The 26,207-nt window shown below is 44.5% G+C and overlaps 1 protein-coding gene across 1 annotated transcript in view; it reads left to right on the top strand.

The window, feature by feature from the left end:
* Positions 1–4,087: 4,087 nt before the first annotated feature.
* Positions 4,088–26,207, top strand: part of CEP83 (centrosomal protein 83) — a 52,756-nt gene continuing 30,636 nt past the window's right edge. The window contains exons 1-3 of the mRNA XM_086933052.1: positions 4,088–4,179; positions 5,951–6,080; positions 23,611–23,714. Of these exons, the coding sequence (XP_086789178.1) occupies positions 4,088–4,179; positions 5,951–6,080; positions 23,611–23,714 (326 nt within the window). The remainder of the gene's footprint in view (positions 4,180–5,950; positions 6,081–23,610; positions 23,715–26,207) is intronic.

Below are 26,207 nucleotides of genomic sequence, written 5' to 3'. Positions count from 1 at the left end.
CGGAAGAGATGGCGCAGTTAGCGTTGCCCACGAGGCAAATGGCGCGCTGGGCACAGCCCGCCAGAATGTCTGGGTCCACTGCTTCCGTACCCTCCTTGGCCTTCAGCGCGATTTCCAATATTTTCGCGAGGGGCCCCACGACGTCCAACATCTTGTCCTGGCAGCCCCGCCAGGCCCTATCCAACCCCCTCTTCGGGTCTTTGGAGAACTTACGTAAGAACGTGAGCATGCTCGCGTCTATCTCCGGAGTGTCCGCCACGCTATCCTGAATCTCAGGCCGGGGACACTCCGACCTCAAGCGATTTCGGACCTCCCTGCCGAAAGACTTGCGGAGTTTCTCATGCAGATATTCGGCGACCGCCGGGGGTGGAATCCAGTCCGAGGACCGGGGGTGGACGATATCCGACGGATCAAAATTGAAAGTCCCGATTTTTTATTCCGTCTGCTTCGGGTCGATTCTGGCCTTCTTAAAGGGAGGAGGGTGCTCCTCCGAGGTGTCGGTGTCGGTACCCGTGTCCGTATTCGTGGTAGCCGTGTCCGTATCCACAGGTATCGGGCGTTTAGACTTGGCCTTTCCGCCCACGTAGTGTTGGTCCGATGGCCCTTTGGCCGGCAGGGAAGCCAAAGACTGAGCATGCGGCCACTGCTGACCCGCCGAGGCCGTCTCGGAAGAAGTGGCTGCTTGTTTCGGTTTCTGTTTCTTCTTCTTCCCATAGCCATGGCGTTTGGCAAAACCCTCGAGCTGTTTACGAATAGGACGCAGAGCCTCTGCAAGTGCCTGATGCACCGTCTGCGGGACTTGCGTCTCCATAGCCTTCGTAACCGAAGCCTGGACCGAGGCATCCAAGGCTTCCACGATATTGTCCTCTAGAACAGCCTCTTGCTGTCCTTCCACAATCTCCTCCTCATCATGATGTTCCTCATCTGGGTAACGAACCCAGCCCTCCATCGTGAAGGAACGCCGGCCGTCCGCCGGTACAAAGGGGGTAATGGGGGGGGGGTCAGCCCAGGCACACTGATACAAATTTCGTTGGCAACGTTTCCTAAACCCCCTCAGCAAAGCTGTAATCAAAGGTCAAAGACCTGGGCCCTTGATACCGAGAGCGTGTGCACACTCTGGGCCACGTAGAGACTTTCCAACCAACAAGCTCAAGAGCGCTGGCGATCACACAAGGGGTCCTGCCGGTGTGTGGAACGCGTATGCAATACGTTCGCAGAAAGCCAAGGAATCAGAACGAGGCGCGCCGCCCAAACGCTTCCAAAACCGCCGAATTAGCCCAAATTGGTAAGCGTGTAGGTAAGCGCGCGTCGGCCGAGAGCCACCCGGAGGAAGCGTCAGGGCGTACGAGGGAAGCATCTGCGCGCCTTGCGGCTGCCGGTAACGGGCTCGTATGCGGTGTGCGGCGGCCCCCTTGCCGGTCAAAGACCGTTGTCCTGGACGCTCGAAAAACGCGCGGACCAGTGAACTGACGTCCAAAGTCTATGGCTCTGAAGTGGTTCGTGAACGGACAGAGAAAAGTGCAACAATAATTCCAACACAAAGTAATAAAACAATTCAATTCGGAGCTAATGGTTCAATCATACAAACTCATATCAAATCAATACACATTAACCCCAAAGAAACAACCCAAACACAAGCAGAGTGAGGGGACCAAGGGGAGGTGCACTTAACTCTGACTTGAGCAGCAAAGAAAGAGGATGTGCAACGCACGCAGAGGGTTCTTATGGACTATGGGGGCGTGCCTATAACCATGGTGTTCATGGGAAATGTAGTAATTTATTGTTTGTTGCGAAAATAATATATTTTCATTGGCTGCTATGTTGATGCAGTAAAGTTTGAGAAGCATAATCAGAAGCCTCCGGTCCTCTAATAGAATTGTGTGACCGGATTATTAACAGGATAATGTGCTGCATGCAGGGCCGGACTGGGAACCCAAAGCAGCCTCTCAATTTTGTTGTACCAAATACCCCAGGAGAACTGGGGGTGCAAGTCTGAAGTATTGCTGCTTTTGTTAGTGGAGGGGAGAGTATATCGCAGGACGCCTGCAAAACCAGCCCCCAGTAGCAAAAACAGCCCCCACAGGTGCAAAACCTCCACTGCCCGACCCTTCCAGCCTCCCAGGGAAACCCCCGATTCTTGCTACGCCCAGTCTGGCCAAAGCTGCATGGCTAAACACTTAGGTGAGACCTATTGGCAATGACACTGCTTGTTATTGTCCGTTTCTAAGCCCAGTGTCTGAGCAGAGTGGAGACATAGCTATCTTCTTAAATGAAGTTAGACTCGAGTATGATTTTGCATACATCTCTCTAATAAGGTCTGTGCTTTATCACCTTTATTTTCCACTCGATTTGGGGATTGGAAACATTAAGTTATATTTCAGTACGAAGTGGTCCAAAATCTAGGAGTGGTATATGATATAGTTCAGTATGCCTTCTTTGGGCTGCCAAAGGCAATGTTGGAAGAGAAATTCCACCACAGAAATTTCTATTTACCGATCCCTCTTCTTGGATTCTAAACCCCTGTTATTATCACACAAGTCTCAACGAAGCTGATATATTCAGGAAGCACTGACTCATATTAGACTTGCCAGACCCACTTCATGGGAGTTTCCTAGTAATTCTGGTGTTTGTACCTCCTGAAGAGGAAATTTGCATTTTACTGTAGCATTAGCATTCTGGGACATGAAAGAAATGTAACAGACAAGGTATAGTAGTAATTTTTAGCTAATGGTTTTTTCTCGCCCTACATTAATTGTCCATCACATTTCCTGAGAGGCTTACACATTTATTCGTGAATTTTGAGAATGTCATCTTTTATACAATATGGGGAATAGTATAATCTCCCTTAATTGCCTTTTCTCTTTCTCATAGTTTGCAATTATTTTCCTGTAGCTCTGCCATCTCCCTCTCAAACTTCCTCTGCAAATTAGATTTTTGCTGAATTTTTGGGGTTGCTAATCCCTAAAGTTCATTTAAACCAAAGATTTGAAGCCACTCAGAAACGCCCATTTGGTGTGCCGTCAAGCTTTTGTGGTGCATAATTACACCCAGAAAAGATGGCTACTGACTCCCTCGTTTAAATAAAGGCACAGGAGTATTTGAGATATTTGTAAAAATGACACCTTTCTGAAATTAGCAAATCTTCCCATTATAAGCATTGGAAGCTGCACCAGGTTCAGGTTTCCATTCGTAGCCCTGGGAAGGTGATGTGACCTTCCAAGCAGCATTTGGTTCCTGCTGTGCGAATTTCATCATGGCAGAGAATTCAGCACAGGGAAATTGGATCCCATGAGGAAATGCACCATTGTTCTTCCCTGACCCCAACACCAAACACTCGAAAATATTTTTCCTGTGGAGGAATATCCTCCTTTGCACCCTTAACCAATCTGGGGGTGATCTGTTCCTTCAGTCCTTGCTCGAGTAAGTCTATGACCCTTTCCGGGGTGGAAGTGGAAGGTGAGGAGTTTGTTAAGGCTGACAAACAGTCATGTTTGCGGGTGGGTATTTGAATTGTACCACGCATGACATTTTGTGTGATAAACCTGCATTTATGCACTATTTGCCATATGCATTTACATTCCTGGGGTTTCCATTAGAACTGTAAAGTATAGTATGTTTTGTTATGATAACTAAGCTTTTGAAAATCAATACTTCAATTGAAATTTCTTGGTAATTTATATGTGTTGTAAAAGAAACCATTTTTAACCCCATTTAGAGTACTTCAACATTGGTAAATTAAAGAATTGAAAAATGAATAACTTTTGCCAAGTTTGACTTAAGAACTTATGGCATAAGAGGCACTTTTTAGTTCTTTTCTGTTACATTATATATTGTCCGCAGTTTTTCGTTAAAAAATAATTTTCTTAAGAATTATTGTGTGACGAGTTGTAATTTATTAGTTACGTTGACTTTGCAATGAGCCCATGAGATTTAAATTCTCGTGTCACTTTTAATTCTGAATTGTCACCTTGTGCGAAGCACATCCCTTTTACTTTTTTCTCGTATCTACCAAAGTTGAGGGAGACCATTGGAATAGAGTGGCATATATCTGTGGTTGTGGTGGGTTGTTGATGATGCTTTGCAGAGAATGCACCCTAAAGCTAATGAGATGGAGGACTTTGTATCTGAACAACGAGAACAGAATAGAAGGCCAATAGAGAAACTGGAAGACAAACTCATGTGACCTATTGTGGAAGAAACTGAGGGATCTCAAGAATCCGTAGTCCTCTTAAAATGTAATCTGAATGAGGAGAAACGACCACTTACGCTTTCTAGCCATTGTCTACCAAAGATAGTGGTTGAAGGGGGTTTGGTGAGTGTCATGGTGATTTTGTAGAATGAAACTTGGTTTCATCCTACATGGATACTGAGACACACAACCAGGAAAAAAGTATCTTTGTATTTTCACAACCAAAGGATCTTTGTGTTTCTGAAAGCGAGCTTGGCTGTCAGACAAGGGGAGGCCTAGAGGACATGCTAAACTTTTTAGTCACTGGATGCTCAAGGCAGTGTGTTTTAGGTGTCACAAAATCACAGGCTTCACTGTGTTTCAGTATGTATTCGCACTGTTGGTGCCTCTGTGCATCAGTCTCATCAGGGGAATTCTCTGCCCTGTTGTCTCTTAGACAGGTCCCATCCACTATGAGAGTCTTCCTGATCCTATGTGGGTATTTTCATTGCTTTGACCTTCATTATGTTATCTTTGCAGATGTTCATGTTTTCCATGAAGGGGGAGCTCTAGAGGGTGTATGTGTGGGAGTGTGTCCTGGCATAAGATACTGTGCTCTCCACTGTTGTTTCAGTTAATACGTGTGTCCTATTGTGGTTGACCCCTGTGTATGCCTCTGTTGGGTGACTCTGTCCCAGTATTAGTGTGTTCCCTTTCCAAGTGATTGCATTTCCTTTGTTATCATGTATGCCTCTTTCTTTCTTTCATAGATGTAACTAATCTTTTAGTCCGGGCTCTGATACTCTGGGAGCCCAAATACACAATGTTAGTGAATTCCCTTCCAGATGGAGGTGTGCATTGCAACCCCCATGTTATTGGCTTCTCTGATCCCAATTTTATTGTGTTGTTTCTTGTCCCTGAACGTTGCATTTTCAGCCCCAGGCTAGTATCCCTATTCTATAGAAAGTGGGCGTCTATGTGTAGGTTTCAGTACAGATGGCTGTGCCAGTGTTGTGAACCTGGAGATGTGTCAGACATTGTTACTAGCAATGCGCTCGTGTGTCATTCCATGCGGGATAGATACATTTACCCAACCTGTGAACACAATGCGTGCACAAAAAGAAAATGCTGCCATGCCTAATATCAAGATTTCAAATTGAGCGGCATTTGTTTATTAGTCTCTATGACTCCGCCAATTCCTGGAACTGGAGTGGTTACCAAAGTTAAGAGGTTCTTGGAGTCTATTTTGTTTTTTACTTATGGATAAAGTCTCCCTAGCCAAACCTTGTACAACTTATTACATATGCTTTTCTGCCACCAATTTCACACTAGCGAAAATTTAAAAAATGAACTGTACAAGCAGAAGCTAAATATTTTTTGTATAACTAAATAAGCATTTTGTCACTTGGTGCATACATTTACAGTTTGCACAGCTGAGCAAACCCTTTCTCTTGTCAGGCTGTACATTTCTCATTCTGAGCTCCTTTGCTTACTCCTTCTCTCTTGCTGCTGATAAACTCTTGCCAGGCAATCTCTGGCCTCCGCACTCATCCCATCCCATGCTCTTGGCCATGTTACCCCTTACCCATGCTTTCTTGCCCTCATTTTCACTGTCCCTCATTCCTCAGACCTCTGTCCACATGTTCTCCTCTTTTCTGTCCCATCATCTCTCCATGCAGCTGTGCTCTGTATTCCCGCTTACACCCTGAAATCATTTTCTAAAGCACTTTACTGTTTTTCCCTTCTCGGACCACCTCCTCACTTGCAATATTTTTTCTACAGATCTCTGGAAGATAACCGTCTACAATGGTTTGAAGAAAAACACAAGTATCAGCAACAACTTTCAGAAATGACAGACAAGTACAGCCAGGTGAAAGAGAAACTGAGCCGAGCTTCTCTGGCTCAAAAAAAGGTTTGTTTGTATTTGTATTTACGACTATTGCAAGTAACTTTATTACCTTCCAGGACTGGGATTCCTCTACTACCTAGATGTCACAAAAAAAATTGTCGTTAAAGTAGTTTAGAAAAATGAAGGATGTGAAATCAAATAGCACACTTTACTCTTCTATTCTCCCCCGTGTTACATGCTTCATGCTGCAGGTCCTGCTTTTGTGCTGACCAAAATGGACTTAACCCTGAGCCATACTTATTTATTAAGGACTATGCCCTTAATTTTGTGTGCACTTTTCTAACAACTCAGTTTGTGCCACTAATTCCTCAAATTGAGGACGAAAAGGATTTGTGACCAACAGCTCTCTTAAACTGCCACGTTGGCACAGAGCTGTCCTTAGTCCTAGTATACACAGAACCCCATTAATGTTATTTTGTTAAAACAGTTGTGTGATGATGATGTTTAGTGCTTCTGAAGGTAAAACAATAAACCTCACTTTAGAAGTGTAGGTGGGTGTTCCTTTGTCATTTAAGTATATTAGTGAAAGAGATCACAAGCAGTTTGCACTATCCTGTGTTCATTATGGCAGTTGAGTACTTTGATTCATCCACTTTTGTAAACGTTATCGATGGCACATCACAGTGATGAGATTGGATGTTATTGTGGCTTACATCTGTAAGCTGTGTTTGTACCAGTGCTTTCTGTTTCTGTGGGAAATACCTTGCTTCTTTATATGTTACCATTGTTAAGTTGCATCTGCCTACACACTGCTTATTATGGAATTTGGTTTACCTCTAGTGGGTGTACAATCAAGAATTTGAAATACCTAGTAACTGCATACATTTTCAGCTCATGAATAATTATCCTTATAGACTCATGTTGAAGCACAATTGGAGGCTCTTTACCACTTGTCTTTTCTCAATTTATTTCCCACTTAGCTGGGCTGCAAACCTTCAGATTGTTCTATTATGCCAGTGGAACTGTATTTTTCTTGTTTTTTAGAAATAGCATACTTAATAAAATTTGCTTTAAGTTTAGTCCCAATCTAATTTATTTATTTTGTATTGTTCCAGTTTTAGTTGGTATGGATGTTTTTTGTTGGGGAGTGCCCTAGCTTTTTAGGCAGGTAAACTAATATGTTATTGTTAAACATTTACTCTGTTGCTTAAATCATTTTGTAGTTTTTTAGGTCTCACCTACGCAGCGCTCATGCGCTGCATAGGAAAAAGACCTTTCGTCATCGCTTCACTTTTGCAGGCAAAAACATGCATGCTTTGCATTGCTTTGTAGGGCAACGCATGCATGTTTGGCGATTCCCTTGCGGGAGCGAGCTTTCAAAACCATCTGTTAGTAATTAACAGATGGTTCCTGCTCGCTCCCTCAAGGGAAACAGGCGCAGGCCCCCTCTTCTCTCCCCCTACTCTGCTGGCTCCTCCTCTGAGAGTGCTGGCTCTTGATTCCTGCCACGGCGCTGTCGCGCTGTCCATCATGATTAGTGAGAGTCAATCATGACGTCTTAGACACCCTGCTGCTGCCCAACTAAATTACCGGGACCCGGGCCTGTCATCTCAGAGAAATTAAGTCCGAGTTTTAACTGGCTGTGTGCGGTGCCTGGCACCCAAACTTCACGCCCTGTTAGTTAACAAGAAGCAAGTAAGTGAGGCGCGTGAAGAAGGTGTGGTTGCGGGACTCAGAGTTGCTGCACAGAGTCTCAGACCAATGTCATGGCCAGGAAGCGCGGCATAAGGCCTCGCCTGTGGCTGCAGCGTGATTGGGCCTGCGCGCTGCATGTGCCTCAGCGAGACTGGTGCTGCAGACTTGTTTGTAGAAGCGGACGGCGACCTTGAGTACTTTAGGTGAATCCTAAAAGTAAATGATTGCCTCACGAAAGATGTTATGAGCACCACTTAACCTATTACAATAGCTACATTGAGGCATAGTATTAAAGAAGGGCCTTTTATTATTACAAATATGTTGAACCAGTGCAAAAAAACAACAAAGGCAAATCTATTTCCACTACTGTTTCATGTTCTGTTATACATTTAGCAATAACAGCGCAAAAGCAGTTGGATTTATTTATTTCCAAAAAAGGGCCTTTCAAGTACTAGGACTTGTTTGTGTAATTTTATAGGGCACACGTTGATTTATAAAACTATGCTATACATGTTTAAGAATGGTTCCATAATCATGCTAACAAGAGCTGGATATGACTGAGTTGGCTTAAAAATGTATTAATTTATTTTATTTTTATTTATTTTTTGAGTTTTATATAGTGCTGGCTAGACTCGGAGGTATCAGAGCGCTTTACTTAAGGAAACAGTGTGTTACAAATTACAATGATTTCACAATAATTACAAAATGAATACATATTCAATACAGGAGTTAATTAGCGAAAACGAGAGTCAGGATCCAGACAGATCAGGGAGAGTTGGGAGTCCAAAGGAAAGAGACAACAGCGGAGGAGAAGACAGGACAAATGTCTAAAGGCCAGCTGGATAGGTGAGGGCCAATGCGGGGTGCCAGAGCCAGTCTCCCCTATAGCTGTCGAGGCAGCTCCACTGGGGATCAGCCATGCGGTTTAGACTCCCTCCACTGGGGATCAGCCATGCGGTTTAGACTCCGCCGGTTTAGGGTGAGGATCAGGGAGAGTTGGTAGTCCAAAGGAAGGAGACAGCAGAGGAGGAGAAGACAGGACAAATGTCCAAAGACCAGCTGGGTAGGTGACGGCCAAAGCGGTGTGCAAGAGCCAGTCTCCTGTATAGCTGTCGGAACAGCTCCATCGGGGATCGGCCATGCGGTTCGGACTCCGCCGACTTAGGGTGAGGAACGAAAGACTTGAGTCCAGGTGCGGGTGAGTGGAGAAGGCGAGGGTGGAGGTATAGGAGAGGATATGTAGCTTGCTGCCCTCTTTAAGTCAGGTAGGTCGAGGGTGTTGATCACTGTGACCATGATGTCAAACATCCTGTGAGGTGAGCTTGGCACAGAGCTTGGTCAAGTGCCCCCAGTTTAGTGTGACAGAAAGGGGTTAAATTGAGCACTATCTTGCAGCAGCTTCAGCCGGCAATATGACAAATCGAAAGTGTTTGAAACGGAGAACCCGGCATCATCTAAGGGTCAGACTCCATTAACAAAAGTTCGCCGTGAAAACAAATAGGTCCTGCACTGAAGCGCTCCTTATACACAGCAGGCAACGCTGCATCAATCACAAATGAGATAATCGCCTGCATCTGATCAGGTAACAGCACCGGAGAAAGTAAGACGCTCCTAGTACTCCTCACAAGGCCGCCAATTTAGGGTCAGGCACTGATCACTTGGACATCGCCATGAAGACGGCCCCGCACAGAAGCGCTCCACATCAACCGCCGTCACTTTATCCACATACAACAACAATTGATCAATCGTCTAGTCTAAATCTCGCAGCACCACCGTAGACTGGAAGCTGTTTTCTCACTTAGCTGCCATTTTAGGATCAGGCCTCGCTAATCAATGATCACCTCAAGACTTAAATCGTTGCTGTAAGGAGAAATTACCTTAACGGAAGAAATGTTCGATCAGAACCTTATGGGGCGGGTGCTCGGGCGCTCAATAGGCAATCAGGATCATTACTGTTCCCTTGAAAAATAGCCGTTTCATTGTTGTTCGTAATCCGCCATCTTGATCCGTAACATTTCAATAATCGGCGGAGTGATATGCAATAATTCTTTACAGACCAGCACATTATGACCCACAGATCGTATAGGACTTTGAAGGTCTAACATTAAAAGCGTATCTAGAATGGAAATAGGCGTGAGTCTTGTTAAGTGGCCCTCCATACAAGGAGAAGACACTTGGGATGGAATCCGGAGCTCCATCAGGCTGCGAGCACCAAAGTAGGGCACACCAGGGACTTAGCCTTCCTGCGCTCAATGACAGCGTGTCAGCGCCGGAGGATTAAAAGTCCTAAAAGTAGATGGCGGCCGGTTGGGGAGAGCCGCCAGCTCACATCCTCTCAGCAGTGAGGCATCCCAGATGATCTGGCGGCCATAATGTCATGGCTCCGCAAGCGCTCACTCTGTAGACTCGCAGTGTGAGCAGCAGGCCACAAAAACGATTCTGAGGGGAAAGGAAGACTCCGGAGCATGGTCAGTAAGTCCCCGCAGCAGTAGGCGGCAGGGGGGTGAGAAAAACCCTGGTGAAGTGCCAAAGGTAGTTCTCAGTCGGAGGAGCTCCTGGCCAGAGCTCCTCACCAGGTGGCTATGCTCAATAAGTCCCACAGCTGTAAATTATATTTTACATACGGTCCTCTTTGTGGCAGATTTGATTTTCCGGCTTCTCTATTTGTGGTTTTTGGGCTTTTTAAAGAACCCCAATAAAAAGGGCTTAGCGGAGTAATTAGTTGACACTAAATAGTGAAGTGACCCCTCACAGTTTAGTCTGGCTTGACAAAGAGTGCGCAGCAGCAAAAAATAAAATAGTCTGACGCACGCAGATAGAAAGGCGCAACTCATTCCACCAGAGCGAAGGCTGCTTTCACTGCGCTGGTGCACGGTGTGTCAGTCATGGACTGTTGCCAGGCTGCTACGTGGGCTTCCCTCCACATGTTCATGAAGCACTAAAGCCTGGATTGCCAGGTCAGGAAGGACGGTCATTTAGCTCGATCTGTCCTGCTGGATTTCCTGGTCTGAGCCATGCCACACAGACCCACCACCTAGGGAGGTACTGTTTTGGTATTTATTCACAAGGTGAGGGAGTTACTTACCTTCTGTATCACCTTTTCTGGTAGAGCCTCTATCTAGCTGCAGATTCCTCACCTTTTCCCCGCTTCCCGTTCTGTGAAATTGACTCATATAGTTCAGGAATACGATTACAATCTAAAGTCTGCACACTGTCATGAACTGATTTAAATGGCTCAGCATCCATCAGTACGGATGGAGATCAGAAAGAAACGGATATCAGCACATGGAGGTGGCACAGATATAGTAGCTTAGACGTCTTTCCCAGGGCAGGACACACACCGGACACCACCTGTCAACGTCTAGAGGAATTGCTACAAAGGTTTCCGGATCCAGTCTGGCGCCTGGGGAAATTCACAAGAAGAGGAATCTGCCATTAGATAGTCTCTACCAGAAAAGGCATTACTGATGGTAACTAACTTGTTCTTATGTTCCTATACCTCTACCAACCCTTGACACAAAAAAAAATACTTGCGTCCCTTTACATCAATCCACTCCTAAACCCTAAAAATCTTATCTTACTTTAACATTTATTGTAATTTTATGTTCTAACAGATGCATTATATTGTAATACCATCGCTTAGTAGTACGTGCAAGAAAATTCAGTAACCAGAAAAAAGACATTCGGTGAATGGCAAATGCAAAAAAAAATCTACAATAAGTGACAATTTCACTTGCTGGGTTTTATACTTCAATTGCAGCTTACCTAGTATAACTAACTTTGAGTAGAAGTTGATTTCACTTCTTCCAAATCTGGATTGATTTTCCAGGAAAAGCCACTAAGCTGTTCGTGCACTATCAGCAGAAGCAGATACTTATTTTATGATCACCACTAGTATTTGTTTCAGTCGCATTGTATGAGATAGGCTTCCTGCCTTCCCATGGACCCTGATACATTGTATACATTCGTAAATGGAGCAATAGCAGTCTAGTGCATTTTTCTTGCTTAACCCCTTCGATGCTCATGACGAGCTCAGCTCGTCATGAGGTACACCTCTCGTACACTCATGACGAGCTGAGCTCGTCATGAATAATGGGAATCAATGTCCTTCAGCACTGGAGGAGAATAACACCAGCATCAATGGTTTTAAGAAAAAAAAACGCAGACCTCAGCTCATTGACAAACATGAGTACACTCAGCAACAAAAAAACAATTGCAAAGGTTTCTATCTAATTTCAATAGTTTGCACATGAAGGGCTGAGAGAAGACCGGACAAGAAGAAAATACTGGTTTTAAGTTTGCTGCTGGTCTCTGACTCCTATGGAGGATCTCCTGTAGTGTGGCCCGCTGTACTCCAAAAGAGAGAGAAGTTTTCACACCAATCCCGTCTTGTGAGCAAAAGGATGGTGTTTGTGAAATATCTCCTTCATGGCAAGAAGTGGCGTGCACACTACCAGTAACTCTTTGGGCTCTGGCGAAGAGAATGCTGCACATACAGCTTAAAGGAACAAAGTTTGCTACTGGGATATGGGCGATGCCCTCCATTAGACATTAATGATCCGCACAGTATGGCGATGTGGAGGATGCCTTTAAGAGAGAATCCCAGAAAGGGTTAGAAGCACAGGGCAAAAAGTCACCTGAAATGGGGAGATGAAGCATGGAAGAAGTAAGCAATCATTGCTGAAGGTATGTAGGAAGGTATTTCAGGAGGGACTGAAGAAATCAGCGAAATAACATTATTCCCAGGCTAGCTAGTACGGGACTTCAACTGCATTGGAATGCAAGGATGCAGTTCTGAAGCTCTGTATATAGAGCTGAAAAAGGTAACAAGAAGTTGTTAATAGGAAGTTCTTCTTTCTTGGAATGGAAAGTAAAGAAAGGTTCCTGAACATTCTGGAAGGTGTTTAAGAATGGGTTTGCACATAATATAAATCCTCCTAGGCCATTTAAGTACATGTTTCTCTTCAGGACGCAATCCTCTGGCTCCAGTACTGTCAGTGGCAAATCAGTTGAGCTGGAATACTGTTAGCTGTGCCAGGTGCATCTCGGACAAGCCAGTAGGGCTGCAATAATGGCAGTAACAGTAACACATTGGGCAAATTCTAGGAAACAAGAGAGCAGTAACACAGTCAGTCACAACCCATGCTTCTGAGACTGGGTTAGAGTTAATCACATGATGAAGTCAATAGGATGGTCAAGAAATTGTTTGGTATCCATGTAGCCTTTCCCTACTTAGCATCTCTGTCTTAAAGTGTATTGGAAAAGCATGCAGTTTATATTTTGTATAGTCCGTACAGAGGGAGACTTGCAGAGCAAGACAGTTACAGGCTTCTGAATAAAACTACAAACCAGCATGAGGTGAGCCATCTATAACTTGTGACAAGTTCTCATCCTACAGTAGGCGTCTCCTTGCGCCCAGTGCTTATCCCACCTTTTTACCCTACACTGCTTCTCCCCTTTTACAATGCAAATAGTTTTAGCTTTTGTATAGTGAAAATGGATTCACCAGGTCAAATAATGTATAGGACCGTTACAGCATGAGCAACAGTGCAAGTTTTCCTAACTCAAAGAACAGTTAAAGGACACTTGATCCCAGTGTATGCTTCCTTACAAACATTGAACAGGTATAATATGTAGCAGCAGTGAAAGGTTATATGTGTTTCAGAAAAAAAGCTTTGGTACCTGCTACCCATGTGCAAGTGTTCATAAACAAATTAACAGCCAAACCTTATGGCATCATTGTTACATCCTTAAATTTGTCATTACATACCTCAAAAGAATGATATAAACAGTTTCAGGAATTACAGGGCTTGACATGTTGCTTTAATTTCTGAAACAGACCAGTAACAGAGCAGTAACACAGCAGTTGCTGCAAAACCTGATGCTTAGGCAGTATAGGGGCAGAGGAAAAGGCAGAGCCTGCACCATTCAGCAAACAACACCCTCCTTCTCCTATTTATGCAATACTAAAATAGTAATACATTTGAAAAGAAAAACAATCTAATAAAGAGAACCGAAGACCGGAATGTAGGTTTTAAGTAGAAATCGCACCAAGAAGCACAAAGTACCAATGCTAGTCAATGGTCGCAGTAGAATACGACCTAGGTGCAATTTGACGCAGAGTGCGAAGGAGCGCATGTCAGATAACCTAGCCAGGTTCACTATGATCAATGATTTTACTTTCGGACTTTAGTCCTCCTAAGCCCCACTCCACCCCAGGAGTACTCTTCTAAAGCTCCCTAGGACTTTAGGGGAGGCAATTAGAGACTCATTGTGTGTCACGCAGTGTCCAGTGTAGCTTGAACAGTTGGTCTGCCTGATGGCCCTTGGAATACACTTTTATGTCCTGAGTACAAGATTGAGATCCTTCTTTAGTCCTCCAGGGCTCCAGGGTTGTAGACAGCAAGGGTCAGTCATCTTCTTATCTTCCTCATGTCCTGGAGTGTTCTGACGTGGGTGCCAGGAGATGCCACATTTATGCTAATGGATGGGCATGGCCCTCTGGGGATCCCAAACCTTTGGGTAAAGTTTCCTAGGGTGAACCCTACCCACTTTGAGCATTTACAAGATAGCCAACGTCTTCGGTCACAATAAACTTGGGTTCTAAGGGCTGATGGCAAGTATGGGGAGTGTACTGTGGTAATCCTAGTCCTTTCACACCTAACACCAAAATTCAATTTGAGGCAGCCCCTGTACACTCAACCGCCTCAGAGACAGAAATGTGGTAGAACAAAACAGAGTTTTTGGGAACCAAACATAGGATGCACAAGAATTGTTTTGGCATCCTTCCTTCGCCCTTTGAAGTTCAACCATATGTTATATGAAAAACCATAAGACCTGTCAAATAGTGTGTGACACCGTTATCTCAAAAATAAACCTGCTGTGATGGGGCCTCACTGGCTGGTGGATCAAAAGAAGTGCCCTGCTCAAGTTTTATCAATATATAATATTTTTTTTCGGCTTTTCACTGCAGCAAAATGTTTGACATTAAATTCCTACATGTCCTACTTTTAAAGCCCATGCACCTTGCCTTATGGGCAATAAGACCTACTTAGCACTGACTTAAACATTTTTAAATAGAAGGTTTTGACCTGTCAAAAGGGTTAATTTTGACAGGTCGAATTTGCAGTTTTTAAAAACTGCAACAATTAGGCCACACATGGTAGGTTTGCCCTCATATTTGCATTGTCACTGGAATGGATGGCACAATGGGTGTTGCGGTCCACAAGTGACATTTAACTTAAAGGCCTCGGCTACACCTTGGGGCCATTTACTCTAGACTAATAAATAGATAAAAATATGCCAATCCAATGGAACCAATTTTACCACGTTGAAAGAAGCATGAGCACTTTGTTACTGATTAGCAGGGGTAAAGTACACAGAGTTCCATAGCCAGCCAAAACATGCTTCTGCAAAAATGGCAACAAAAATACAGAGTGACCCTGCAGAAAGGGCACATTTCCAACACCATCCCTCCTTCCAAGAGAATCTGAAACATTTAGGTTATAATTCAGATTTTTGGGGGAAAGTCCTGTGGCTTTACACCTGCTAGGTCAGCTTGCTTTCTGCATGTTCTTGGGTACGTACACATGTTGGCATGTAAGGTTTCACCAGGGTTGCCTCCACAGTTAGTGGTGCCCGAATGGGGGTTAGCTGTCAAACTCCATTGTAATTACCCAGGATGCTGCAGCACTACTGACCTTGTGGGCAGTGGTGGAGAACCTTTCAAGAGAAATGTCCTTCCACTCCCCATATGCCATGGCCAAGGTTGTGACTGATGAATACCCCCCCACACCCTATGTGGGAGGGGGTAATGCATCTGGAGGACCTGGAGATCAGAGGCCTTTGGTCTCTGAAGGAGAAGGCTCTTCACATCAACCTACTCAAACTGTGTGTGATTTACCTGGCACTCAGAGCAAATCACCCTTTCCTTCATGGCCAGTCTGTCTAGATCTTGACAGACAACACATCTACTATGTGGTATGTCAACATGCACAGAAGAGTGGGTTTCTCACCTCAGTTAGGAAGCGTTGAGGCTTGAGTGCACCAGCATGGAGTATGGCTAGTAGCCAACCATCTGGCCGGATCTCTGAACTGCAATGCAGACAGCCAGCCACAAGTGGCGTCTCTACTCTAGGTGGCCCAGCGTATCTTTGTCCTGTGGCGCTCCCTTATGTGGTTCTGGTTGCCACTTGCAGCAACGCCTATTGCCTGCAGTCCTGCACCCTCCAATATCTGTTGCAGAGAATCTTGGGGATGCCTTTCGATTGAAGTGGAGTTTTCTACTTCATTGCTCATTTCCTCTGGCCCTGAGAAAGATTTGCCAAGACCGGGCCAAAGTCATTCTCATTGCCCCGGATTGCCAGAGAAGGGTGTGTTATGCAGGCCTCCCTGTGTATTCAGCTTCCTCTCAGGGCAGATCTCCTTTCCCTACCAGAGGGGCAGGTACTGCACCCCCAAACTCCAGAGCCTCCACATCCATACCTGGAGATTGAGTGGGGACACTTTTCAGCTGCTGGTAGAAGTAGTGGATGTCATTTGTCTGCTCTCCATGTTTCCACCAAAACAGTGTACTCTGGAAGATGGCATATATTTGTAACTTGGTGTACCGATAACCATGTGGATCACTTGAGGGCACACCCTCAAGTGATCCACATCCACTTTTGGGGTGCTTTCCATGTGTTTTCCAGGTGTTTTCCACAATTGCATGAGCCAGTACATTTCAGGCACTAGGCCCATCAAGTTACTCACATGCTTGTGTCCCACCTACACCAAAAACATCCATGCACTATTTTTTCAGATGATTGCATATTCTACCATAGACGAGTCAATGGCATATCTGGGCCTCTCAATAATGTGAGTTGTACTGTCAAAAAACACACTTTTCATTCTCTCCTTCAAGATAATGGCATTTACTTCTTGCTCATCACAGATGCATGATTCAACAATTCCTTAGCACCAAATGCATTCAGTCTCCTTCCATCAGGCCACAGCAGTAAGACTAAAAACCAAGACCAGGGAAGGGCAGGTGGGGTTGCTTTGCTCATTGTTTTCAAGAAATTCAAGGACCTTCCTGTGAATAAGTTTAGTATTTCCTAGCCAATGCTTTAATGAACCCTGCTGCCTTCCTTGTCTGTGCCATCATTTATCATCCACCCAAGAAATACCTTCATTCAGATCACCTTAATCTTTTTCAATATGTTCCAGCTAACTCTGACAGAGCTGTCATTTGGGATGATCTGAACTCCTGGGAAGATGTACCAACCTGTTACTCATAGATAAAACGTCATTGAAGACAAAGATTCACTTTGCTTTACCCATTTTGTCAATGAACCCTCTCATTGGGTTGGCTATACACGTGACCTACTATTCTCTATTGAGGCCTGAACTCAAGTGTTTCTATATATCCCCAGAACCGACCGTTATTAAATGAAATACTACATTGATTGTGAGCTTGATCCTCTGTCAAACTCAAATCACATTATACATTCCATCTTATAGAGAAACAAAATCAAGCCTTAACTCAAAGGCTTCCCCTCACTTACAATCTCCAGCTGATATTCTAGATTACCTGACATTTAAACAACTCAAGGCTGTGGACCCACTGCTCTCATTTCCACCAGTGTACACTATGCCTCTTGAAGACTAACAAATGATACACTGCTACCCTCCACCAATTGAAATTTCAATGGAGAGTGCTGAAAAGTGAAATGCAAAAAAACAAATTAACCCTTTGATCACACAGCCTGCCCGGCACAAATCAGCTTATTCGAGAGCAAATGATTACTGTCAGTCTTGCTTTGAGAATCCAGTTCAGGAAACGCTGCTAAAACACTGTTCCTCACTATAATGAGACGGGGTCTTCTAGCTACTCATGTGGCATGTCAGTGGGACAGTTATGCCTTTGTGACAATATCCTATCATACATCAAGTTGAGACCCACTGGGATTGCATCACTGCTCCATGAAGGCTATTCTTCACTCTCCTACACCCATCCGTGCAACCCAATTCAGTAAGAACACCAGCATTATCAATTTTAAGCTCTGATAGCACTCCTCAACAGCCAGGTCAATTCCTGCCTCCAGTGGTGACACCACTTAGGTCCTCAAACATACAGTCGTCACCTATATCATAAAGAAACCCAGTTGATCCAGATAATCTGGTGAACTACAGACCATCCCCTGTCTACTTTGTGTTGCAAACAGACTTATAACCATTGTCACCCTCCAATTGTACTCTAACCAAATCCTTTTAATCGTATTTTAAAACCGGTCAGAGCATGGACACTAATCTTCTAAACATCAGTGAAGAACTTCCTAACCCCTATTATTAGGGCCAATCCGTGCATTGATCCTACTGAACCCTATGAGCCACCTTCAACATCATCAACGTTTTGGTGACAATTGGAAGACTGTGTACCTCAGCCCACATTAGAGAATCCGCTTGACATAGTTTCCTTCATTGTTTCAGAACTGTTGCATTAATTTCAGACTTGGTCATACCTTTCTAGAACAGACAAGCATCAAATAGGGTAGCTGTGAGGGCTCTGCTTTGCCACCAATGCTATTCAGCGGCTACAATCTTGGAGTTCTGCAAGATAACTTACTACATGCATGTGGACGATAGACAGTTACATCTCAACCAGGAAAATAAACTATTATCTAATCTCAATCACTTTTACAGACTCATTTTTGGATGCAAAGACTGTGATATGTCTGACATTGGCCCCTGCTCAGTATCACCCCTCGACCATTTTCTTGGCCTGTGGAATTGGGCTCTCCTCGAGTACTTGTGGACAAAGACAAAGCTCATAATTTGGGAATACTGTATTTTTATATCGATCTATGAATTACCCCAAAATAAATGTTAGCTCAGGAGTGCATTCTACCATGTTAGTCTGCTGCTGGAGGGCTCTGCAATTGCTCCACTGCTTTACAGAACTGTCAAATCCTCACCATGGTGATGTCTTGCCAGGATTAATAAAGTAACTTCGTCACAGAACTTCCCAATGCTTCTCTGTGAAAACTTTTAAAAAAGTTCAAAACTACACAGAGTGCCTGGTATTTGATATGAAATGTTGCAGACACATCATACCAGCTTCGAAATTTGTACATTTGCTTTCCCTAAAAGAAAAAACAACCTTCAACATTCTCTTTTTATAACAAAACGGGCTCCATGGCCGAGCATTGAGCACCCAGCCACCTCCCTAAATTGTTAGACCCTTAATTACAAACCAAAGCCTACAATCTGCCAGCAACTGTCCCTTGACTACCCATCCAACTGAATGCATAAGCTTTAGCGGTTGATCTTTTGAGGGTCAGGGCTGTTTATTATAGAAATACCCATCATTACATCAGAGACATCAAAATTACTGTGTCAAATTCAGAAAATATTTAAAGATCCATCTGTTCTACCTAGCATTTGAAAATTCCGTCCCCTTTGCTTGCCCTTGCAGTCCTAATTGGGCAGATGCCTAAGATTGGCATGCATTATTACCTTCTCCTGTCAGAAGTGTGTTCCTTAAAGATTTGTCCTTTTAGTGGGTCATGTGTTGACAGGTACCCAGGTGGGGCCCTCCCTTACCTGATGGTCTATTTCATCCTATGCCAACAGGCTTCTAATGTACCGATCACCGCTATTTGGCGGGTCCGGGTCCCTGGGTGGATTTCAGTGGGCGCCATTTTAGGTTGGGTGAGTACTACTTCCTGTGGGCGCCATCTTGGAGCGTCCCCACGCTCGAGCTGACTTTTGAGACGCCTATTTAAGGCGGACTCGAGCGCTTCCTGCTGTGATCTTTTGCTGCATTTGCGCAGGTCGCGCTGCCAGTGCGCTGCACTTTTAAACCTTACCTTTATTGTATTTTGGTTCGTTTTTTGGTTCTACTTTTAATTTACATTATCCCTTGCTTTTAACTCGCCGCGTTCGTGTGGGCTCAAGTCCTCTCACTTGCACATAATTTGTGGAACGATCACCGCTATTTGGCGGGTCCGGGTCCCTGGGTGGATTTCAGTGGGCGCCATTTTAGGTTGGGTGAGTACTACTTCCTGTGGGCGCCATCTTGGAGCGTCCCCACGCTCGAGCTGACTTTTGAGATGCCTATTTAAAGTCGTCCTCTCCCGCGCAGCGGGAACGCGCAGGGGGGCGCCGTCGCTTAGCCGGAGTCGTGCCAGAGTCCTGCCCGTCTGCGCTCGTCCGCGTCGAGGTAGCGGGTGCGGGCACAGGACTCTGGCTTCCTGCTCTCATTGCACCATGGACTCCATCGCGCCGATCAGGTATAATCGCACCGATCTCTTTTCCGTCAGGGACGGCCTTTCGGCTTGTACACATGATCTGGTGTCTCCTCTCTCAGGGCCTTATGTTTGTCCTTGTGGCAGTTTCTCTCTTGATTCCCCCATCAGGGTACGCTCTATGGAAAGACCTACCCTAGGTACTCGTATTGACTACTCTGAGCGAGCACTTAGTATATGGAGCCTCAATGTGAGATCACTGGTCAAGCACCATCAGTCCCTTCGTGATATGATTGACAAGGACTCACCTGACCTCATTTTTCTCACTGAGACCTGGTTACAGGACGCCGACTCTGCCATAATAAATCTGGCTTTTCCTTCCACCTATACGGTATTTACTCTGAACCGTACTTCTAGGGGAGGAGGCATAGCCATGGCGACAAAATCTTGCTTTCCGGCGGATTGGAAAGTTCTTGATCTGCCGATGTGCGAGAGCGCCTCTTTCAAGGTCACTGTCAGCCATCAGTTCACTTTTAGTGGCCTGCTTATCTATCGCCCTCCAGGGAATGACATGGTCTTCAAGGCCGCTCTCGTTGACATGGTTAATTCGTTAGCTCCTAGATGTGCTAACTTTAACATCGTTGGCGATCTGAATATACATCTTGATCAGACGTCCTCTTTACCTATCAGCTCTTTGATAGCGGACCTTGAAGCCATGCAACTTAACCAACTAGTCACCGCCCCCACCCATATAGGAGGTCACATCCTCGACCCCTTTTTTACCACCTTGGATCGGGCCAGGGCATCCGACCCGATGGCGGTTGGCTGGACTGATCATTTGTTGGTTAAAGTGTCATGTCCCTTGGATGATCAACAATTTAAACCTGTGGACAGACTGACCCTTAAAAGAAATTGGCGTAAGCTCAAAATGGAGGAATTCTTTAAAATCTTGGAGACACAGCCCTTGGGCAACCTGTCGAATGTGGAACAGGGATATGAACAGTTCTGTAACTGGGTCCGTACTGCTCTTGACTCTCTTATACCAATGCGTTGGTCGAAATGTCATGCTAAAACTCGCAGCCCATGGTATAATGAGACCCTTGCCGAGCTTAAGAGAACTTGCCGGCAAGCTGAGAGGACGTGGAGGAAATCCTTCGACCCCACATTAAAATCATTGTACTTCACCCAGCTTAAAATCTATCACAGAGCTATCTGTCAAGCCCGGGCGGCATATTATGCCTCAGAGTTTTCTAACAGCCCTAACCCATCTAAATTAATATTCAAGGTGCTCAAAGATATGATGGGTAAACGGGCCACCTCGCTAGAAATCTGCACGGACTCCCACTGTGAAAGCTTGGCATCCTTTTTCGTGGAGAAGGTGCAGGTAATCTACCGAGGGTTCATGCCATCTGTGCCCGGTGACGAGCCCAAGGCTGTAAGAGCTCTGGACTGTGAACTTTTGTCTTCCCAACCTGCTTTGTCGGCTGAGGCGTTTAATACTCTGAGCCTCAAAATTAAATCTGGTTCTCCTCTAGACCCTCTGAAGCCAGAGCTTATTACTCTTCTCCCGCCCCTATGCCGTGAGCCTATATTGGACCTGATCAATCTCTCACTAGCTGAGGGCGTGGTTCCTGCCTCCTGGAAGCAAGCAGTGGTCAGCCCCATTTTGAAGAAGCCTAGTCTCGACCCTCTGTTACCTGAGAATTACCGCCCCATCTCCCTCCTGCCCTGGACCGCCAAGGTCACTGAGGCACACGTGAATTCCATCTTGTCTGCTCACCTCTCTCGCAATAATATTCTTGACGAGAGCCAGAATGGTTTTCGCGCACAACACAGCACCGAAACTGCGCTGCTCTTTATGAGCGAACATCTGCGTTCGGTGCTGGATGCGGGGCAGACAGCGGCGCTCATCTTGTTAGACCTGAGCGCCGCATTTGACACGGTGTCTCATGACATTTTGTTGCGGAGGCTGGAGGAAGTGGGACTTGAGGGGAAAGCTCTTCAATGGTTCCGCTCTTTCCTCTCGGACCGGTTTTTTAAAGTAGCTATCCCACCTGGTCAGTCCTCTTTCCACCCTTTGGGACTAGGAGTACCTCAGGGATCTGTGTTGAGCCCCACTTTGTTCAACTTGTATGTGAAACCGCTGGCTGCTGTCGTCAGACAAAGTGGCTTAACCATGTCATCGTATGCCGACGACACGCAGCTGGCGGTGACACTCAGTGGGGACCCTGAGGTGACTGCCCCCAGGTTTCGCGCAGGGCTTTTAGTCGTGGCGAATTGGATGCGTATTAACTGTTTACAGTTAAACGCTAAGAAAACCGAAGTCCTGATCTTAGGAAAGCAAGCTGAATTGTGGGGTGACCAATGGTGGCCTCCTGAATTGGGGGTGACTCCCATCCCAGTTGCCGAAGTGAAGAACCTGGGGGTCTGGCTTGATTCCAATCTCTCTTTTACCAGCCATACTAAGAAGATCGCAGCTACCTGCTATGGTATTCTGCGAGGACTGAGACCAGTCCTCAAATTCTTCGACCCCCCTACTCGGCAACTGGTGGTCCAAGCCTCTATTCTCTCTCGGCTAGACTACGGGAGTGCTCTGCTGCTTGGTGTTAATCAGGCCGAGGCCACCAGACTGCAGAGGGTGCAGAATGCCACTGCGCGGGCCATTGTGGGCCTCCCGAGACGGTGCTCTGTATCTGCAGTTCTGACCTCCCTTCACTGGCTGCCGGTCAGACAGAGAATCAAATTCAAGGCACTCTGTCTGACATACAAGATCCTGAAATTTTCGTCACCTCCTGCCCTGACGGGTCTTGTTTCCCCGTATGTCCCCAGGCGGTCTCTCAGGTCGGAATCTCTTCATATAGCAAGCACGCCTAGATTCAGACTGAGTAGGATGGGAGGTCGTTCATTTCGTGTCATGGCGGCTGGATTATGGAACTCCCTTCCTGTCCATATCCGTGCCCTTAACAGCCTGACTCTCTTTAGACGTGCGATCAAAACCCATTTGTTCACCTCTGTTGACTGATCTCCTCTCTTTTCAGCGGCGATTTGTTGTGTTGTGGTACTTGATCAGGCGCCAGGACGCCCCTTCGCTGGGGCAGCTGTGCGCCGAATAAAAGTTATTAACATAACATAAAAGTTATTAACATACCTGCATGCATCCTACCAATATTTGTATGTACCTGCATCCTACCAATATTTGTATGTGCCTGTACTGAATGTATTTGGTGCTAAGGAATTGTTGAATCATGCATCTGTGATGAGCAAGACGTAAATGCCATTATCTTGAAGGTGAGCATGAAAAGTGTGTTTTTGACAATACAACTCACATTAATGAGGGGCCCACATATGCCATTGACTCGGCTATGGTAGAATATGCAATCATCTGAAAAAATAGTGCATGGATGTTTTTGGTGTAGGTGGAACACAAGCATGTGAGTAACTTGACAGGTCCCCGCATAGTGTTTGGCAATGCTTTACCAAAACCAAAAATTAATTATTAATTGCTCATCCCCCTTCTGCAACCATCCCTCATTTCCAGCAATGATGAAGGTACTGGAATTGATTAGATGATCCTGCAAGCGTTCATAATTGATTCACCTATTCCAAAGCACAGTATAATTTTAATAGGTAATAGAAATTGCACGTACAAATGTGGTCTGTTCTTCTTCCAGAGAAAAACGTTGACTGAAAACAAGCAAAGAAGACTTCAAGAGAAAATAGAGCTCCTTCAGGCGAAGAATGATGAGCTACAAGCGGAAAGACTTGCTTTGAATGGGTACCTTTTAATGATATGATAAATTGGCTCATGGGTTGGTTGAAAACAGTCTTCTGCATAACATGGAAATGAGTTCAAGTTTAGAGTAGGCCTTTAATTTTCTGTGAGTTCCTCTTTTCTTTTATCTGGCATAGTTGATTTTTGCTCATATACTATTGTAGCTTACACAAGCACAATTCGAACTAACCACTGAAAGAATATAAAACTTCATCAGCATTTGTTGCGTTTTGGTTAAGCCAACAGGGTGCCCAAAAATGTTCTTTGCCAATCTTATAATGAAATCCTGAAAACTGTATTACCTTTCCTTAGAACGAGCAGTATCTTCATAGGTTAAGCAATGATGAATGTGCAATTTTCTCAAATGGTATTTGATGTGCTGAGAACATAAGTATATACAATTCTTCAAAGCCCAAGGACCAGATATCCAACTCAGCTGAATTCTCAATAACCGGCATAATATTTTTACATAGTTCACATTTCTAGTGTTATATTTATCTGAACTCATGAAAACACTATGAGCATCAATGCTGTTTGTGGCTGATGACACCCCATGAAAGTGTTATTGTCCTTAATAAAAAGGTTCCTGTGCTTGTGTGGAAAGCCCGGTTTTATAGCTGTCTGTACGCACTGTGGTTTTAAAATTTTGTTTCGTTCTTACGGTTTGAAAGATCATTTATGATTTTCAAACTTAGTCAGTAAAGTTCAGGGTTGTAAGGTAGGGGTCTACAACAGTATGCACTCAAATATTTAGGACCTAATTTCGAATCTGGCAGTTCAGATACTGCATCAAAATGTGACCGATATCTGACCTACTGTATTACCATAGGCTGTAATGTACATTTACAACAGAGTATACCATCCTCCAAACTCAAAATGAGGCACTTAGCCTGTAAGCATTTTGTTATCATATCATAAGTACTGTTGCATTTTCAACAGATAGATGTGAATATTGCATGTTTCTCAATTTTCCTGTTGCATTGTAAGGTTGTGTGTGCATTTCCCTCCCTGTGACCCCTAGTCGTAATCCTATAAACAATGTTTACTTTTTTTTAGGTCGGGCTTGGAACTTAGGGCCCGATTATGATAGCGGGCGGTCGGACCACTGCCCGCTATGACGGCAGTCAGGCGATAGCCCAACAAGCAACAAGCTGTCCCACCGACATTAAAATCAGCTCTTTAGCTGTCTATTCCTATTGTTTACTTTAAACCTATTGGGCCCTATTTACATAAGTAAATTTGAGCGTGGTGATTTACTGATGTGTAATCTTACTACTGGTCCTAGTAGCATCCTCAGGACAGGGAACCGAGCCTTCTAGAACAAAATGTACATGTGTAAAGCTCCTACTATTAAGTGCTCACACCTAGTCAGAGCTCTTCCCCTCTGGGGCTGAGATCTGTCTGTGATAAAGTATAGGGAAAAATAATAAAGATTAGTCATTAGGTTAATGTAATATGTCAATTTATTTAAAATAATTATTAACTAAGAATTTTTAAAAAAGGTTACGGAACGTTAAACCCATCAAATTAGATGTTTAGTAAACCATTAAAGAAAATATGTCAGTTCAATTTATAATTATTTAAAATAATTTTGTAAAAACAAAATCCCACCCTCACTGTCATTTTTATATTTAATTATTATTTAGTAAATGTGATTAAAAGGTATTTATTTTGTTTTTAAAAAAAAGTTTATTAAAAGTTTAAAATTCAGCATTTTTTATCAAACAATGTTAGCATTCATTCATTTGAGTTAAATGTAAATTGAATAGAAGTTTTAAATAAATTCTAAATTGAAAAAAATTTAAATTATTTAACATTATTCACTATGGCGGCGTGTTTTTAAGTCCCTGCCTTCACTTTTTTATATGGGATTGTGTTGCAGTGGATTTGAGTGGCCATGTGTGGTGCTGGGCTTACAGCTAGGTTGGGCTGGAGCACATTTACAACTGTTTTGGAACCTTTTTGGCTATAGTAAGTAACTTTAGATGTTCAGTTTGGGAATAACAATGGGCTTACTCATTTGTGGGTGGGTTGGTGTCTGTATTTGCATGACCCTCCCTAGACCCGTATTTATCCATCCCTATGTCCCATCCCATGTCCCATGTAGTAATAAGTATTCCCCGTTTTACACCCATTCCCCCAGGTTCCTCCTACATGTACTGCTAAAACATATACAAAAGACCTACCCTATCTGGGTGTTGACTACCACGTAGAAAACATAGGAGAGGTGGAGGCAGACATCTCGGCATGTAGGTTTGTATAACACATTTAGTAATGCATGAGTAGTCCTATTGCAGTGCTACTAAATGCACTACAAAGTGCAGTTAGGAATAGGCCCATTTTTTTTTAGGACCTGCCCCCTTAAATCTTTAGCCTGTTTGGGTCGAGTCCCTTTAGAAAGTGCTTTGTGATGGCGTAGGTGCCTTGTTGGATCAGCTCAGCGAAGTATAAGTCCCTCACTTTGTGCTGTGGCTGTTTGATACTCCTCCCATTGCA

The sequence above is a fragment of the Lissotriton vulgaris genome, chromosome 1_1, assembly GCF_964263255.1.
Source record: "Lissotriton vulgaris chromosome 1_1, aLisVul1.2, whole genome shotgun sequence".
NCBI classification, from domain to species: Eukaryota; Metazoa; Chordata; class Amphibia; order Caudata; family Salamandridae; genus Lissotriton; species Lissotriton vulgaris.
This window is presented reverse-complemented; position numbering and strand designations above follow the sequence as displayed.